Below are 17,704 nucleotides of genomic sequence, written 5' to 3'. Positions count from 1 at the left end.
ACCAGAGAGCGGTCCCCTCGGCCAGGCCTATCGCCGTCTCGCTCCCATTCACCCACGCGTCCGCCTCCTTCTGTAGCTCGACAGCAGCGAGCCGGTACAATGCCAGAAACACCGACGTTTAGGCGTCAAAATCACCGCCCATCACCTCTGCCTCTTCGGTCGCAAGAGCACCAGAGGGCGCGGAGCGATACACTCGAAGTTCCCTCTATAAGCCATCATACTTCTTCTCAAAGCCATTATCCGCAAATGGTTATGAGCGGAGGGCGAGGTCTGACACAAGACTCACAAAGCGGTGATGGCAGCAATGAAGAGACAGCTCCGGCTGTACGGGGTGCGAAAGCGCCTTCCGTCTCATCCCCACAAGAGTCACCATCATCATCCTCATCATCATCATAGTTCTGCATTTTGGATTATTGAATATCGTATTGGCATGGTCCCAGTCAGCCGCTTCGCATTTACCAAGCATTTTGGACTCTGGCGTTCAATCATTCCCCGTTTCTTTTCTTCCATCATATTTCAGAGATCGAATGGCATCTCAACTTCACCAAGACATGCATATGGGTAGGATACAGCGTTTCAAGGCCTTCATAGAAATAGAATAATGCATTTAATGCTCTCGTCTTGCATCAACTCGACGGCTCTAAAACAAGGCAAGCTTGTTGACCACTTGAAAGGGTAAAGTACAAGAGGAGAAAATCACCGCCATCTGTCTCAGCAGTTGTCCCGGCCTCCGTCATGACATCTCGCGATTCCCATTCTCGCAACTGTTCTAAGGCTTCATCCTGGCGTACCGCATGATACCCGTCTTGACGTCCAGCTCGACGCCCACCGTGACGTTTCGGCCCTGGAGGTAACTGCTCTGATATCGAGATTGTGATCCCTACCGCGGTAACAACAAGCGCGAAAAGGTCTATTGCAATAAAAGCAACATACACAGAGATAAATCCTACAATCTCAGCATCACCAACAGCTCGGAACAGCTTGAGCCATCGGATGCATAGAAAGAGGCATACGCAACAAGTGACAACCGGTACAGCAATGCAAATGGCCAGGGAGCGTATTACCGCCACAAGGCGTGACACCTCCCACTTGAAGAGAGTTATCGCGTCGGTACAGTCCTCTATCAGCAAAGGCAAAGCGTAGTGATAGCAAAGGTTCGTGAAGCAAGCGACAAGGGCCGCGATGTAAAACATGCGCTCCTCGGGTCGATGTTGAGCTAGAAGCGCCAAAATGGACAAGACGAGCCCGGGGATATATGGGCATGCGATTAACAAAGCAAGTACGAACATGGCGAAGGCTTGCGAAAGTAGTGATTGTATGAGATTGTTGTTGGACAGTGATGAAGGCGCGTATGTGGCTGGCAGAGTATGGCTGAGAATGGCGAAGAAAGTGACTCGGCAATATTGCGAACGAATAACTCTGAAGACGATGTTCTTTTGGTGTGCCGTATGAATAGCAGAAAGTAGCTTTGGTGGAACAGGCTGGATCCACCAGAGAGTGCTTGAGGAGAGAGAAGGGGAATAGGAAGAGAAGTATGGGTCAGCAGGTTGAAGAGCTGTATTTATATCTATACCATACACTACTATTATGATTACCGTAGCATACTTCAGTAAGTTATGTCCAGTTTGCTCAGTTGCTAATTATGTGACTTACGTCCGAGCCCCTTGTTCAAACTCTCAAAACTTCTGTCCAATCCGGAGCCGTGAGGTGGTATCTCAAGGGACTCAATGATTGCCTCAAGCTCAGGTACATGTAGTTACACTGGCGCCTATGTTATATATTTAGCATATTAGGGGCATGAGATATATATGGCTTGGTAGCTCGTTTGTTCGGTGCTTGTTACCTGTGCTGGCCCCAATCAGCTACTTCACGATATCATGCGCTCTAGACTGTAGCAACGGTCTACCTTGTCTTCCGCTCTACGTGCTTCTTACACGGATTTAGATTACCATATCATTAGGTTCTAAATAGGTATCTCAATTACAACACTCGAAGACATGAAACATGGGTCCATATGCAATCCTTGCAAGTCATGTATTCCATGCTCATCCAAAGTTCGAGCAAAGATTTATAACCAAAGCAAACACACTACCAGTCTTCCCCCCATTGATATCCATCCCTCTCGGGGTCCATTCGAGCATATGTCCCAGCTTCAACTCAACAAGCCTGAATCTCCAGACACTTCTTAAACATCACACCCGTAGCTACAGCAGCAACTCCAAAGATGAACCATCCAAAATTAATGACAATGTGCACTACCATGGCGGAAATACACCCAATAGTGTACGAGACATCCCGAGCTTCACCGTTGGCCCGGAACAGCCTAAGCCACCTGACGAATTGCTGGAGGAGCACAATGTCAGCTATAACGCAAACAAGATGCAACAGAACAAGGCAGTTCCCAACGAATCGCATGTATGCTTTGTTCGGTTTGAGTAAATCTTCAATTTCGAGTGGCTGGCTCAGCTGCCCAGCTTGTTGTTGTTGGTTCTTGCGGAATCTGGCAGCCTCGCATAGACCAAACCAGCACCTGGCCACAAAGCGTAGTGGTTGAGAAGCAGCATCGACAACTTCCGGTTGACGTCCGTCCACTCCCGACCGAACCATCATATGGCGTCTGGTGAAGATGGGCAAGCACATGGCCACGAGCCTTGTTGTCCGCCTAGTATAGGTGGTGATATGAGATCCGTCCTGTTCCATGACATCCTGAACCCTGTAGTGGACCCTTTCAAGGATGGGAAAGAACATCCAGATGAATTTCACTCGCCACTTGAATACCTGTGTGGTTTCGGCTTTATGTCCATCCTGTTGCGAAGTTTGCATCATTTTCGTAGGCTTGCCCTTCCAGGAGAAAGTCGGCAGAGAGAGAAAATGGGAAATGGTGTGAAGAAGGAAGACAGCAAAAGCCATAATGGCATAGCCTCGCTGTTGAGACAAATCCTGCTCTTCAAACCGCTGGATTGTGTGCCACATCCAGACGTTGAGCACGATGAACCCAGCCAAGAAGAGTGGATGACATAGAGCGAGAATTATTCCGATTATCCACAGCAGGCCAGCAAATGCCCCAGCTGAAAGCCCGGCAAAGAGCCCGACACACACTTTCAGAAGCATACCGACCATGTTTGACGAAGTTCACCGGGATCTTGTGACAAGGCGTCGGAGGGTCGTCGGCGAAGGTGGTGATAGCGTATCTGGTTGGCAAGATATGTGATGAGGCAACGCCAGAGAAGTCGATAGGCAGAAAACGATGATAGTGATAAGAACGATGAGACTCAACAAAGACGGTTTGGTTCTCGTCTTAGTTATGATAAAAAAGCGAAGAAAGAAACGTCGAGGGCGAATAAGGCATCCAGGCTCATATGTGAGCGCTGACTGTTAAAGAAGGAGAGCCTGATATAGGAGATGCAACAAGCGAGCACAATAACCGTCTTTATATTGATTTGTTTCTTCCCTATTACTGCTATGATAGCACGCATTAGATGGATCAGACCAAGCTTGCTCAATACCGCTTTGTGGAGGCTGCATACCAGGGGCCTTTGTTCAATCGTACCTGAAAGGACACATGTCTTATCTTCTGGAGCTTCTGAAGGCAATGGCTTGAGATACTTAAAAAAGGGTTGGGATACGTAGCTATGCAACAATGGTTCTTTGTGCTTTTTATGGCATACAAGCCCGTCATAAGTAGTGCATCGAGCTGTTTGCTTGGTGTTCGTTGTTTGTAACCGGGCTTGGCGAGGCAATCTTGGGGCTACAGAGTAGATAAATGATCTGGATGATTCGATAGTCATTTGCAGAGATATTTACAGCTTTTACTAGTGTAAATGTTTACACACTCGGGCAACGATTCAGCACCAGACAAATCAAATTGCCTGGTCAGATAGACTACGAGGATGGAATTAAAGAAGAACAGTAACATGAAAGAATGATCATAGAAATGAATGGAAGGCCTATGCAATAGGCTGCTAATACATTCACCCTAATCCCTATCTCAACTTCAACAGAGCATACCAAACTATCCAGACGTCCTCCCTTACTCTATTCTATGCAATGTTGTCATTAGACAACACATGAAATAAACGAGGCCCCCAAGAAATGACAAGGCAACGGTGGCAATATTGAATGCCGAGACAGCAATACACGCAATAGTATACGAAACATTCCGCCTCTCGTCGTCAGCCTCGAACCTCCTGAGCCACCTAATATACGGGAAGAGAAGTATAATATCAGGTAGCACGCAAACGGTAAGGACAACGGCCGTCAGACAGAGACTCGCAACTTGCATCTTGATCCCCGATCCCAAAAATTCCCACCAATTCTTCTCCTGCCGATCCGAACTGTAGCCTGCCATGGCACGGTACATCATTTTCAGGAGGGCGATCAGGTGGGCAGCGGCGGCGATGCCATAAAAGACGGTGGCCATTTGGCAGTATCTTCGATCGATTTTCCGGTGCTGCTGGTCAAACTCGTGGTTGCGAATGTGCTGTAGCCACTTGCAGAGGATGATGTATCCTGTTGCGAAGAAAATGTGCAATAGCCATCGAAAGATGGAAAAGAGCAGGACAATCCATGACGCGAGGCTTTCGGCGTCCATGGCCATGATAGAGGGTGAGGTTGTGTAGAGGTGAGAATGTGAATTTGCCGAATATGTTTGGGCAACGAGGAGGACGGTGGTAGTTTGATACGGATCAGTCCATCAAGGAGAGCGGAGACAATGGATGTGATAAAGTCTGGCTTTCTGCTGTATGATGATCCGAGCAGCGATAAGTAAATGATTCAACAGTCTGAATCCCGGTGAAAGAACACTACTTGTAGGAAGGAAAGGAAAGGATTTCAGTTGATGAGCGAGGCAAGTCGAAGAGAGGTATTTGTACCTGCGTTTCCCGTCGCTAGCAAGGTCTATGTTCTACAAGCCGCCAGGAAAGTGCAGTCTTGGCCGTTTGCAAGAGTGAATCAAACATTTGTCTATCATTCACTGCACAAATAGATCATGCTCGTCTAGCTGCCGAAGCCGAGTTTCAAACGGGATCCAACACATGATGGACTATTGGCACAGCGCTTGGTAATCTTCTCAAAGCAAACAGTCCAGTTTCTATATAAAGATTCGCCGTCAAAGGCCGCAAGATATTTCAGGAGATACGGGAAATGCTCGTCTGACCTACCGAAACTACGAGGGATGCCATTGAATCAGGTTGCCTGTTTCTTTGTCTACCTTACATGTGTTGTCATTGGATCCAGCCAACGAACCCGAACTGCCGAAACAGAACGCGCTGGCAAACACGGTCGATATATTCTTAGCTGCTACCTAGGTACTATATCGAGCAATAATAAGAGACATATTATCTTGTACCTTAGCTTTCATCGATACCAACAGAGGAACAATAATAGAGCATGCTATCTCTGGAGCCAACACACAAGTCGTGCATTAACAAACATAGGTTATTGCATACATTCAATCCAATATAGACAGTGAGCAGGTGTACCTGGCTATATGTTCTTTGTCCTGCATTCGAAATTGACACAGGCCATTCAACCATAACATGGACAGGGTGATTTGAATCCAGGTAGTTGGGCCTCATCTCGACATGGGAAGGAATCCTTACTAAGCTAGACGTTTCTCCAGCTTATACAGTAATTGGCACATTCAAACAATATAGGACTCAAGCCCTCTCTTTCTTCTAATTATCTGCACTATCTTAGCTGACAGGAGCCATTCGCTGTCAACCTCCTCTGTGATAGTAGTAGGGCGCCTGTCAAAAGGACCCTTATGACGGTGACGTCACCGTTGAATCACCCACGCACTTCCTAAAGCGGACATGACGATGCTCTGAGCCCTCCCTCATCAGCCTCAGCCTATAGTGACAGGATGTCACTTATAAAACAGGATTTGTTCACAACGACAGGACTAAAAACGGCCGTCAATCCGTAGCCATGCACCTGCCATGAGGTTCCCCAACTTTAAACTACATGGTACCTGCATCATCCCCCTTCCCGCCACTCAATTTACGCAGACTCACAACTCACTTTCACAACTCACAACTTACGACTTACGACTTACAACTTACAGCCCGGCAACCGTCAAAGTCGTCAACGCCAAGACAGCTTCACATCACCAACATATTCTCCATAACATTACCGCATAATCATCAACCATGGATCTCCTCCTCTCCGTCCCCATGATCTCCTACTTCCTCGGCCCAGCCCTCACCTCCTGGTCCACCTCGCTCAACCTCCTCTTCTTCTACATGACCTGGTCCACCCTCGTCCTCTCGCAACCGCCCCTCGTCGTCCACACCACCGGCATCCTCGCCATCCGCATCGTCTTCTTCCTCGTCCCCTCCCTCGCCACCCTCCTCTTCGACGTCTCCCTCCCCAGCCTCGCAGAGGGCATCAAGCACGGCGGCCGCAGCGCCCTGCCCCCGCGCGACGCAAAGTCCCTATCCCGCCTCGTCGGCCTCGTCCTCCTCAACCTCGCCATCCTCACCGCCGTCGAGGCCGGCATCGACTTTGCCTTCACCCTGTTCTTCAAGGAACCCATCTTCAAAACGGCCACCACGTTGCCTCTACCGTGGCAAATCTTCAAACACGTCCTCATACTCCTCTCCGCGCGCGAAACCCTCCTCTACGCCATCCACCGCTTCGCCCTGCACACCAAGTCCTCCAACTCTACCTTGCGTGCCCTCTCAAAACGGCACCAAAAGTACGCCCACTCAAAGGCCGGCGCGCCCTTCAGCCTGCGTCTCCTGGCGGACCATCCTCTCCCCCTGCTATGCTACAAGTTCATCCCGCTCTTCCTCCCCGCGGCCCTCCTGCGGCCTCACATCCTGACCTACTTCCTCGTCTTCGCGCTCTGCACCGGCGAGGAAACGCTCGCCATGTCCGGGTACACGATTGTTCCGGGCATCATCATGGGCGGTATCGTTCAGCGCACGGCGATCCACTACGCCGGCAAGGGGACGTCCAACTTTGGGTCGTGGGGCATCCTGGACTGGCTGAATGGGACGAGTCGCGGGAGGGATGTGCTGGAGGACGTCAAGAAGGAGGCGGACAAGCATCAGCTGCAGGAACGGTCTGCGAAAAAGGTTGATCAGGGGGCTGGCGCGCTGCAGGAGGGGTTTGACAGCTTGAGGGAGGGGGTGAGGACGAGGTCCAGGGGAGGGAGGAAGAAGGCTTCGCAGTGATTCGAGGGTCATTTGTCGTTTTGTTTTCCTTCTGTTTGGTTATAGTGTGCGTTTTAACGAGCAATCTTGATACCATCATGAGTTCTGTTCAATTGATGAAAGATCGCAATGTACCAGCTCTCGTCACCTGGACTCTTTAAACGCAATGAATAAGGCGTTCCTGTCTATGCCCTATATATGAGCTGTAAATATCTCAGTGCAGCCTCCCAGCCATGCGTAAACTGTCCTCTTGAAAATACCTCCCTCTAGTAAGTCTATAACACTTACTCCGCAGCATAAACGCCATGATAAGCCGTCCGTATGTCGTGTATCTAAACCCCAGGCAAACACTCCAAAGTGAATCGCATTCCATCCCATCTAGAAGACCCTTTGCTTCTCCAGATGCATCCATCCCACCCTCCTTCTCTCTTCACCAACCATTCTTCTTCTTGAACCAAGCCAGCGTCTCCAGACCGCTCGTCGCCCGCATTCCGATTCTGGCATCCAGCACGTACGCCTCCCAGACCTTGACCTTGTTGATCTGCTCTTCGCACTCCAGCATCTTCTGCCTCCTGTACTCGAGAACTTGCTCCTTTTCGCCCTCTGGGGGGTTGCAGCACTCGGTCCATGCGATGGCGCCCAGTTCGTAGACTGCTGCTGGCATGACATAGTCATCTTTCATCGTGCCCTTGAAGACAGATCTATAAATCTCATCAGTAAGGTTCTTCCCTCGTTCCTAAGCCACAAGGCATGAGCTTACTTGTCGTGGGCAAGGATCTTGTCCTGCAAGAGTGTCCTCGCCTCGTCCAGCTTACCCGCGCCTCTCAGCAGCGATGCCCTGCTCACGGCCCAGACACCCATCTCGTCTTTTTCCTCCTGGATCTTGGCGATGACCTCCTTACTGGCCGTGCACCGCTCCCAGCTCAGATAGTCAAGGCCCTTTTCCAACTGTTCCGGGCCCATACGCTTCTGTCCATTCCATACGTAGCACATCTCCAGCGCCGGACTAGAGCCAATTGCATCCGCCAGGTCAACGCCCAGAGCCTTGGCTCGGTCTTCCCACTTCTGGATTTTGCGCTGTAAGAAGGTCTCCAGAGGCAGCTGGCGTGCCATCAACCGCTTCTTGCCGATCACCGTCGGTGCCTTGCGGAAGAACTCCTCGGTCTTGGTCTTTTGCCGCCTCGCCTCGTCCTTGTCGCCTGCGTGGAATGCATCTCGGTACAGCTCCACGGACGCACAACCAGCCATGTAATAGTACATTGACGGGCTCCAGTCGTTGACCTCGAGGCACTTCAAGAATGAATCGCGCATGAGCTCCCATTCATAGGAGAACATGCCGTCGAGAGACAGCTCAAAGTTGTTCAGAGCAGCAACCTGCTTCATCTTGGACTCCTTGCCGGTCTTGAGCAGCTCCAGCGCCTCGGTGAGCTTGCGCTCGTTGGCGAGCATTCTCGACTCTTCCACTCTCCACAAGCGCGAGTCCGGATACCGGGCTCGCATGTCGGCCAGTAGCTTCTCGCACTTCTCAATCGGTGGTCCCACGGCTTCGGCATCGTCATCGTAGTCCTTCTGGTCTGGCAGAATATCGGCGGCTCCGAGCAGACCGTTGTAAAACACCAGCAGCATCATGCCGGCGACAGCGCCGTTGATGTTGGAGTGCACGGCTGACTTCCAGAGCATCTTGACGGCCCGCGAACGGTCTCCGTGGAAGCCAACGACGGACAGAATGCGCGAGAATGCAGGCGGGATCAGGCTGAGGATGAGCAGGAGAACTCCAAAGCACATGTTGGCTCCGGAATGGATGAACTTGTCGACGGGGTTGCCCAGCTCCAGGTCGGAGCTCAAATCGGAATCCTTAGACCGCAGGCTCTCCTTGGACGCACCCTCCAGCTTGCCCAGGTTCAGCCTTTCCAGCTGCGAGACGGGTAATGCATCGGCCTGGTCGCTGGGAGTCTGCTGTCCGGAAAGGCTTTCGCTGCCGTCGACGGAGGCATCAGGGTCACTGCTGCCATTGGTCGTTGTCGTCGCACTCGATTCCGACCATGAAGAGTCGCTGGTCGACGAGCTGCCCACCAGAGACGTCCGAGACGAGCCCGCCGGCGACTTGCCAAAGATCTTCGCCTCAGACGCCACGATGGCATCGAGCGTCAGAAACGCCTTTCGCAGCTTGTAGAAGCTCCGCATGGCCTCGACCAGACTCTCATGCAGCACGCCGACGACGGCCCCCATGAGCTGCGTCTCAGCAATGATCAGCTCGTACTCGGTCCCCGGTGGATACAGCTGGCTGCCGTTGTACGCGGGCCCGTGTTTCTGCGCGCGCTTGAGGTCGGCCCAGGCCCTATTCTCGCAGTCGTTGAGCCTCGCCGTGGCCTCGGTCATGACCTGCTTCTCGAAGCCCAGGACGGAGCGCATGAAGAAGGCGACGGCGGAGCCCATCTCGTGGAAGGACGAGTCGCCCAGCTGCAGCTTCTCCCAGGCGCCGTCGATGTCGTCGTTCATGATGAGCTCGACCCATTTCATAGCCTCGACCAGATTCTCCTTCTCCTTGGCGATGCTGTCCATGGGCGAGGGCGACTCGGCGCCGCTGCCGGGTTTCGCGCCGGAGCGGAACCATCCTGTGAGTCGGCTCATGGCAAGCAATTGGGATTTTTTTTTTTTCCTTTCCCTTCTTTCTTGCTTCTTCTCCTTATCTTCGATCCAAGTCTCTGATGATGCTGAGGGTGACGTTGACGCTGATGTCGACGGCCAAAGAGGAGGGCGAGCCGTATGAATACCTTACCAAGAACAAGCCCGGCTGACTGATGCAAATGCTGACTTCCACAAGCAAGGATCCGTCGCCCAAATCCTTCCCGTCCTGCCTGCTCTGCCCGGGTACCTATCCAAGGAGGGGGGTTGGACAGTGGCTCAGCTAAATACTCGGTGACGAGGCCTCGAGAGAAGCGAGTGACAGGTGATAGGGCACAATTGCGTCGACTAACAAGCCCGCATGAAGAGGGAAAAAAGATAGAAATGACGCCAAAAATAAGAGAGACAAAACGACGCTTATGCCATGCAAGCACCCCTCAAAGTCACACTCGGTTTGCTGGCAGATGCTATGCCATATAGCGATGCCCAACAGCCGTAAGCGGGATCGACCAATGCAGAGCAACTCAGAAAGAGGAGAACCTCCTTCAATGCCGTTCCTTCGAAATGGTAAGGAAGAAAGAACCAAACCGAAGCCCAGTTGATCGGTTGTCAAGAAGTTGTAAAGAGAAAGAAAAAACGAAGCGAATCGTAATCCAGGTTTTGCCCGTGGGGTCTCCAAAAACAGCCAACCGTAAAGGTACAGATAGGGCCCGCAGCCAGTTCTTACAGGCACTTCTAGGCCTATTTATCGCCTCTTTATCTACGGCGTCATTCGCCTTTCTCCGGACTTGCCTGCACGTATAATTCTCTCTCCTTAGGACACATTAAATCCAGCCCTTCCGCTCGGCAATAAAGCCCTCAAGCCGAAGATTCACGACTCACCGTTGCCCATCTGCGGCATTTCGGAGCCGGCGTCCGCTAGTCCGCGAGTTACCAGGAGATGGCTGATGCCGATACCCAGGCAAATGGCGTTCTGCAAGACCGCGAGGCGTATTCGAGACACGGGATACGGAGTTGGTGAGCACACCGTCACTGGGCTCAATTTCCCTTTGCTATACTCCGAAGACAAGATCCTTGAGCAGTAATCACAATGTCCAACGGCTTAAGCAGAGGAGCATAGAGGACGGCAAGACGGGCTCGTAGATGATGCTCATCAGAAAAGACCGTTTGCCGCCTCATCCGTCATAGATGAAGATTGATCCATCAACTCAATGGTAGTAGCACAAGCCCAACTCGCCACCACTTTCACGCTGGACTCTCAATCAGGCCCCTAAACCGCCCCACGACGGCGCTACAAAGTCCGCCAACCAGGCCTGCTGTGCAGTTGCCCCAAACCGGCAAAACCGGTCAGCTCAGGCACCGTCCGGCACTAAAGCCCGAGGTCTACAGGGCTGTTTTACTGCCCTCCAGGTGGCTGGCCGTCTCCAGGGCTGTCCTCTAGCTCCGAGTCCAACCAATGCAGCCCCGGATCTGCATTCTTCCGGACCGATGCTTCCAGCTCACCCTCCCGCCGTTCTGACTGGACGAGGCTCCAATTAGGTGAGCTGGAGGTGCTTCTCCTAGGAAACAGCAGCCATTCGTCATCCTCCTCCAACCAGCACAGGCCGACTGCAACCCATCAGCTAGCCGCCCAAATCCTTGCAACAACAAGCAACACGCCGGACAACGCGACTCGACTCAGCCTCGACGGCATCTCCCTTTTCCCATCATACTACGCACTTACGATCACCCATCATCTCCGCCATCGTCGTTTCCAGCTTCTATCCATCTCCGATCCCGTGATTCTCCTCACAGGCATCGACTCCCAAACCTCGATACCACCAACCTTCAACCCCCCATAGCTCGCATCATCACAACCATGGCATCAACCACAGAAACCAAGCCCACCGAACCCGAACAGCTCAACGCCAACGAGCAGAAGCCCGAGCAGAAGCACCTGGCCCTAGGCGAGGACGACGAATTCGAAGACTTTCCCATCGACGGTACTTGGCAATCCCCCATCCTCTCTCCCTATTTCCCTTCTTCCTCTCTCTTCCCCAAACCTCCAAATCAACAAAAAAAAAGAAAAAACGAAAGAATAAGTTTCTAATCAAAAGCCTATCGCAATATAAACAGACTGGCCTGCCGACCAAACCGAAGCCGCCCAGCGCAACGGCGAGACCAAGCACCTGTGGGAAGAGAGCTGGGACGACGACGACACGAGCGACGACTTTTCGAATCAGCTCAAGTGGGTGGTTGGCTCTCTCCTTGTTTCTACTGTTCTCCTCACCGCGCTGTCGCTCGATTTCCGCCCCCGTCGCCGCTTTCGCTGAATTCAGAACAAACACATACACATTTGATCCCTCCCCTTTTTTTTTTCTCCCCTTTTTCTTTACGCCTCTCGCTGTTTCTTATTTGCGCTTGTTATTTACGCCTGCTGTTACGTTTATCACATACTTTTCCTTGGTGTTTTGCTGTTTAGACGGGATATACTGCCTACCCTACTTAATGTCTTGTTGAGATGGATTATTACCTATACATACATGGCCTTAGAACGCTTGCTTTCCCCACCTGTTCGTTTGTTTGGTTTGTTTGTTTGTTCGTTCGTTGTCATTTCATTCCTTAAGAGTACACGATCCTGACGTGTTTTCTTCTATAGGGAAGAGCTGAAAAAGGTAGAGGCGGCCAAGCGGAGATAATTCGAGGACGGGAAGGAGACCCTACGGGGACATCGATCAGGCGCACCAAGTCGCGTCATGGACATATCAGGAATGATGAGCATATAGATTGGGTCTTCCGAATCAAAGAACAAAAAAAAAGACATTACCCTGTCCCTCCATTGCATCTTGGATTCATTCAACGCCTAGCATTCACGAATGTATGCATTCACGCCCAAGTCATGACATTGATAGTGAGGTCAATATGCTATTAACATTGTTTATTTGGTGAATTCACACTAGGTATTTTATATGTATATTTCATTCGTCACAGACGGGATGCGTCGAGCCGGCCTTTTTTTTCGCCATGCCTCCCGTCATCATTTTCGCTCTCTGATATTGAGTCGTGATAGTGTTAATTTACTTACTAGACAGAGCAACAACACCGGGCAGCTCCTTGCCCTCCAACAGCTCCAAGCTGGCACCACCACCGGTGGAGACGTGGCTCAGCTGGTCCTCGACACCGTACTTGGCAGCAACAGTGGCAGTGTCACCACCGCCAATGATGACAATCTTGCCGTTCTTGCAGCCCTCGACGACGGCATCGAGGGTGGCCTTGGTGCCGTTGGCGAACTTCTCAAACTCAAAAACGCCGGCTGGGCCGTTCCACAGGATGGTCTTGGCCTCGGCAATGGCCTCCTTGTACAGCTCAATCGACTTGGCGCCGCAGTCGAGGCCCATCCAGCCGTCGGGAATGCCGGACTCATCGGTGGCGGTGCCGGTGTTGGCGTCCTTGTCGAACTTGTCGGCGGTGATGTAGTCGACGGGCAGGACCAGCTTGACGTTCTTGGCCTTGGCCTTCTCGACCAGCTGGGGCACGGTCTTGGCGCCAGCCTCGTCGAAGAGGGAAGTGCCGATGGGGATGTTGTTGAGGACCTTCTTGAAGGTAAAGGCCATGCCGCCGCAGACAATGAGGGTGTCGACCTTGTCGAGCAGGTTGTCGATGAGCTGGATCTTGTCAGAGACCTTGGCGCCGCCGAGGATGGCGAGGAAGGGGCGCTGAGGAGACTCGAGGGCCTTGGCGAAGTAGTCGAGCTCCTTCTTCATGAGGAAACCAGCGGCCTTCTGGGGCAGGTCAACGCCGACCATGGAAGAGTGAGCACGGTGGGCAGTGCCGAAAGCATCGTCTGTTTTTCCACACGATCAGTTATCTGCCGAGGGGTAGAAGCTAAGGAGGCTATGACTTGTACTTACTGACGTAGACGTCGCCCAGGGCAGTCAGGCCCTTGCGGAACTCCTCCACCTTGGCCTTGTCGGCCTTGGTCTTGTTGCCGTCCTTGTCCTTGGCGCTGCCCTCCTCCTCAATGTGGAAGCGGAGGTTCTCCAGCAGGATGACGGCGCCGTTGTCGGCGCCGTTGACAATGGACTCGACCTCGGGGCCGACGCAGTCAGGGGCAAAGGTGACAGACTTGCCCAGCAGGCGCTCGAGCTCGGGGACGACGGGCTTGAGGGAGTACTTGGCGTTGACGGCGCCGTTGGGGCGGCCGAGGTGGGACATGAGGACGACGGCCTTGGCGCCATTGTCGAGGGCGTGCTTGATGGTCGGGATGGCGCCGACGATGCGCTGGTTGTTGGTGATTTTCTTGTTCTCGTCGAGGGGCACGTTGAAGTCGACCTAGAATGTCGTAGCTGTTAGCCAGCTGTAGATGGATTCGAGCTTATACATCTTCTGCGGTCATCCATCCTCCTTCAGTGGCTTCCTCCAGCTGAGCTTGAGGTCCGTGCCAAGAGCTCCAAGCTCTGCCATCTCCCCATTTCTCCCCTTCTTTTCTTCCCTTTCTCTACTCAGCGCAAACAGCAAAACCCCTCCATGCTGTTGTAATGGCGGGGCAAATCCAGACTCACCCGAATCAGGACCCTCTTGCCCTTGAGGTCGAGGTCAGTGATGGACAGCTTGTTGGAGAGAGACATTTTGGCAGGAAATGGGCGTGGATAGCGAGAAAAGAGTCGCGCTGTTAGGGAAATCGTGGTGAAGATGTATGGAGGAGACAAGGAGAGAACCAAGCTGAGATTCTATGGGAAAGAAAAAGCACGCAGAATCAAGCTGTTACGATAGGCAAGCTTGGAGGGGCCGAGGTGGGGTCGTGAGCAATAGATTACAGCAATCGATTGCTCGATACAGGGGATCGCTCGCTGGCAGCTGTGGGCGGGGGAGCCTCTGTAATATTGATGGATGGATCTCAAGCAGCCGTTAATTGAGTCCCGTCTTCATTCCGACCACCCATCCCAATCCGCTGCAGCTCAACCACGCCAGAGTGACGTGAGCTTCACTCGGCGGCGAAAATCATGCGCAATGTATCGCCATCAGTCGCCTGCATCTGCAGTTCCAATTGATGTCTCGTATTCTGCATTGGCATCAGGCCATAATATCACTTCATCGAGAGGTCAAGCGATTTACCTTTTGTACAAGTAGCAATTCATACCTAAGCCAGACCAATTGGTTACGTCAGACACGGAGGATTGGGTTACATTTACTTCAGTTCACCAGCAGAACAAAGATGCCGACACATAATACCTACGTAAAATGCGTATATATGTATCATCTTGCATGCCTAGTTGTCTTCATCTGTTATACACTGTTTGAGCGATCAACTCCCAACCGTCTCATGTCCGATATCGACAGCAACGTGGCGGTGCAGAAACGATGGACGTGGTTGAAACTCCAAACGCCAGCACTTTGAGCGCAGACCCGCGCAGCAAAGATCCCATCCTGAAAATGATATGCGACCTTAATCTTAAAACCTCTTTCTCTCGCGCCTCGCCGTTCAGTACAACCAAACCTACCCCAGGGTTCTAGGAGTTCGGATCTTGAGTCTTTTGACCACCACCTTTTTCCCTCTTCCCAGCATGTGGCCCTTGGCGCTGTGTGTATACCGCGGATCGTGCAGTGCAGTGGCTGGTGCGTTTCCGGCCGTATCGCTTAATCAGATGCATTGGTAAGGGAGAGGTAGGCGGTCCAGGCAATACCGACAGTCGAGACGAATGGCTAGCATCGAGTATTAGCAGTTGATCGATCAGTCGTGCGCAAGCAGATACTCACCAGTTGGAACTGCACCGGCATCAAGCGAAAGTTGATGACCTGCACCGCCGGCCACACGACGTAGTTGGCCTTGAGCGTGGGGATGTACATGTCTCGCAGCTTGTGGGCGACCGCACGACGGCCACCTCCCTCGGCAATGGTCATGGCCGTGAAGAAGACACCAACACCAAACGGCGCAAAGATGAGCTGATCACAGGCAACTCGCTTCATGGCAGGCACAAATGCGCTCCCTTTGGAGATGGGGAACATCCTCTCGAGGAGCTTGAACCATCTGAACTGCACAGGAGCCATGCAGAAGCCGTATGCCATGAATCTCGTGAGTCGCTCAAAGTCGAACGGCGGGGGCAGGTTTTTAGAGTCGGGGATCAGCTCGTGGTCGAGGAACGGATTCTTTTCGTCCAGCTCGTGGATTTCGATGGCGAAGCTGTCGTCCTTGGTGACTCCGCCGGGCTTTCTGACGGCTCGCTCGCGCACGGCGGTAATGGTTTGGGCCACGGTATCAGCGATGCCACCAAGGATGGCGTTGGTGACCATCATGGTAATGACTGTGAAAAGAGATTGGTCAGTTACTGATGAACTCGGCAAGGCGATTGTTGGTTCGTAGACACGTACGAGGTCGTTCGTTGTAATGCGCATTGAATCGCGCCGTCAGCCGGGCAAGGAGCGCCATTTCGATGAGGAGGACGATTGTGTGGAGGAGAGGCTGTTGAGAAGTGGACGAGTCAGTCAAGAATTGGGCCACTGAAATTTATTCAGATGATGGACGAAGAAGCAACTGCAGCTGCGAGACACGAGGCTCTGCCAAGTGAATCGTGCGGGTAGCCACAGGAACGAGTGGGTAAAGCATGATCGGTCGCGCACATACCAAACGGCCATAGATGTACTTGCTGTTGACGGCACGCACAAACCGTCGTCGGTTGAGTTCCCAGGTCATGATGCCAGAGAGGAGAGGAGAGGAAGAAATAAGGAGTCTCGAGAGACGATCAGGTTTTTGATGAGCAAGCGTTATCGTAGCCAGAGCGAGTCTCACTTGCTGCCAAGTGGACCGGGAGTTGACACGATGACGACACCGGCTCGACCTGGTCCCGGCTCGCACCAACAGAAATCCTCCGAGCGGGTGCGCCTGTAGGTAGTAGCAGCGGGTTGATACAGGGGGGCGATTCAGTAGGGACGGCGCTGTAGCTGTCAAGATGGGGATCAGTAGCGGCGGGCTGTGATTCCGGGGAAAGGGGCCAGTTTTAAGGGTCGCTAGGTAAAAGTAGGATGAAGAGGTGGAAGAGAGAAGAAGGGAGAATAGAGAGAGAGACGGATGGAGAGGCTCCCAGTTCCATGCCGGTGTCTCGTGCCTCTTCCCCACGTCCATGTCCGTCATGGGCTTGCTGTCGTAATACGTTTTTGGCTGGTACTCTGTACGAGCCGCAACGCGCCACGGGCCACATACATCCCCGTACCAACGACTCCTTGGCACTAACAGACGTCCGTCCCCCTCCTCTGAAAGAACAGCCTCATTCTCCTCCTCCCTTGAGTCGACGCAACCATTTTCAGACGCGCAGTTGTCTCTCTTCAGCAAATCAAATGTGCATGTCTAAACTCCCTCAATAACTGTCAGTGCCCCCATTCACCGCATGAGTACTCTGAAGCCAGTGGAAAAAGACCGCGCGCCTGTAACGCAGATCTGCAGATCGCCGCGCTGATAATACGAGCTTATTAGGTACAAGTATCCCGTGCCTCATATCGTAAGCTTCCAAGCGCTGGATATCCGAACGTCTTATTGAGAGCCCTTGCGATAAAACTGAGCTGTAACTAATTCCCAGGAGATATCGATGTAAATAACAATTGTTATTCCTCCTGGGGTCCCACTGAGATAAACATGAGTTGAACAATGGGATACACGCAGAGATGGTCTGCGTCCTGCTGATCCTCAGTTTCTCATTCACTCCTTACGCAAGCCTTTTCTCTCTGCCTCAGCGGCTGGCTGTTTGATCCAATAAGAATTGATTTCTCCGTTATTCTCTCATTTCTCACAGTAACAAAGAAACTGACTGCGTCTGCATAGAGTCGTGGTATATTGAGAAAAGAACAAAGCCGAACTCATCATTAAGTCTACATAAATGATCGTCTCTAGCCTACTTCAGATATTTATCCTTTCCTAACACGCTACATGTATCTATCGGCTCGAGTTCTTT

At 52.2% G+C, this 17,704-nt stretch overlaps 6 protein-coding genes across 6 annotated transcripts; 2 read left to right on the top strand and 4 right to left on the bottom strand.

The window, feature by feature from the left end:
• Positions 1–769: 769 nt before the first annotated feature.
• Positions 770–4,597, bottom strand: BBK36DRAFT_1157789 (hypothetical protein; the record flags this gene model as incomplete). The annotated part of the gene is made up of 2 exons (XM_024894036.1): positions 770–880; positions 4,241–4,597. The coding sequence occupies 2 exons, from the start codon at positions 4,595–4,597 to the stop codon at positions 770–772; spliced, it is 468 nt and encodes a 155-aa protein (XP_024751430.1).
• Positions 4,598–6,149: 1,552 nt separating this feature from the next.
• BBK36DRAFT_157037 (hypothetical protein) lies at positions 6,150–7,178 on the top strand (the record flags this gene model as incomplete). Its single annotated transcript, XM_024897655.1, has 1 exon — positions 6,150–7,178. One exon carries the CDS (start codon positions 6,150–6,152, stop codon positions 7,176–7,178), a length of 1,029 nt encoding a protein of 342 aa, XP_024751429.1.
• Positions 7,179–7,587: 409 nt separating this feature from the next.
• On the bottom strand, positions 7,588–9,788 carry BBK36DRAFT_1194916 (hypothetical protein; the record flags this gene model as incomplete). The annotated part of the gene is made up of 3 exons (XM_024896872.1): positions 7,588–7,858; positions 7,918–9,095; positions 9,231–9,788. The coding sequence occupies 3 exons, from the start codon at positions 9,786–9,788 to the stop codon at positions 7,588–7,590; spliced, it is 2,007 nt and encodes a 668-aa protein (XP_024751428.1).
• Positions 9,789–11,640: 1,852 nt separating this feature from the next.
• BBK36DRAFT_157035 (hypothetical protein) lies at positions 11,641–12,094 on the top strand (the record flags this gene model as incomplete). The annotated part of the gene is made up of 2 exons (XM_024897654.1): positions 11,641–11,764; positions 11,898–12,094. 2 exons carry the CDS (start codon positions 11,641–11,643, stop codon positions 12,092–12,094), a joined length of 321 nt encoding a protein of 106 aa, XP_024751427.1.
• A 687-nt stretch (positions 12,095–12,781) lies between these two features.
• On the bottom strand, positions 12,782–14,592 carry BBK36DRAFT_1134839 (phosphoglycerate kinase). Its single transcript, XM_024892435.1, has 3 exons — positions 14,324–14,592; positions 13,673–14,093; positions 12,782–13,605 (listed from the first exon to the last, which is right to left on the bottom strand). The coding sequence occupies exons 1-3, from the start codon at positions 14,387–14,389 to the stop codon at positions 12,839–12,841; spliced, it is 1,254 nt and encodes a 417-aa protein (XP_024751426.1). The 5' UTR covers positions 14,390–14,592; the 3' UTR covers positions 12,782–12,838.
• Positions 14,593–15,398: 806 nt separating this feature from the next.
• On the bottom strand, positions 15,399–16,452 carry BBK36DRAFT_1113988 (hypothetical protein; the record flags this gene model as incomplete). Its single annotated transcript, XM_024889971.1, has 4 exons — positions 15,399–15,464; positions 15,519–16,063; positions 16,131–16,221; positions 16,384–16,452. 4 exons carry the CDS (start codon positions 16,450–16,452, stop codon positions 15,399–15,401), a joined length of 771 nt encoding a protein of 256 aa, XP_024751425.1.
• Positions 16,453–17,704: the final 1,252 nt, after the last annotated feature.

Source organism: Trichoderma citrinoviride, assembly GCF_003025115.1.
Source record: "Trichoderma citrinoviride strain TUCIM 6016 unplaced genomic scaffold BBK36scaffold_4, whole genome shotgun sequence".
NCBI lineage: Eukaryota > Fungi > Ascomycota > Sordariomycetes > Hypocreales > Hypocreaceae > Trichoderma > Trichoderma citrinoviride.
Note: the sequence above shows the minus strand (reverse complement) of the source record. Positions and strands in the feature narration are given on the sequence as shown.

Bases quoted from the DNA above. Each gene is read 5' to 3' on its own strand.
- BBK36DRAFT_1134839 (XM_024892435.1), bottom strand. From the start codon at position 14,389: ATGTCTCTCTCCAACAAGCTGTCCATCACTGACCTCGACCTCAAGGGC. The intron at 14,094-14,323 runs GTGAGTCTGGAT...ACGACATTCTAG, and splicing joins GCAAGAGGGTCCTGATTCGG to GTCGACTTCAACGTGCCCCT. The intron at 13,606-13,672 runs GTAAGTACAAGT...GTGGAAAAACAG, and splicing joins CCTGGGCGACGTCTACGTCA to ACGATGCTTTCGGCACTGCC.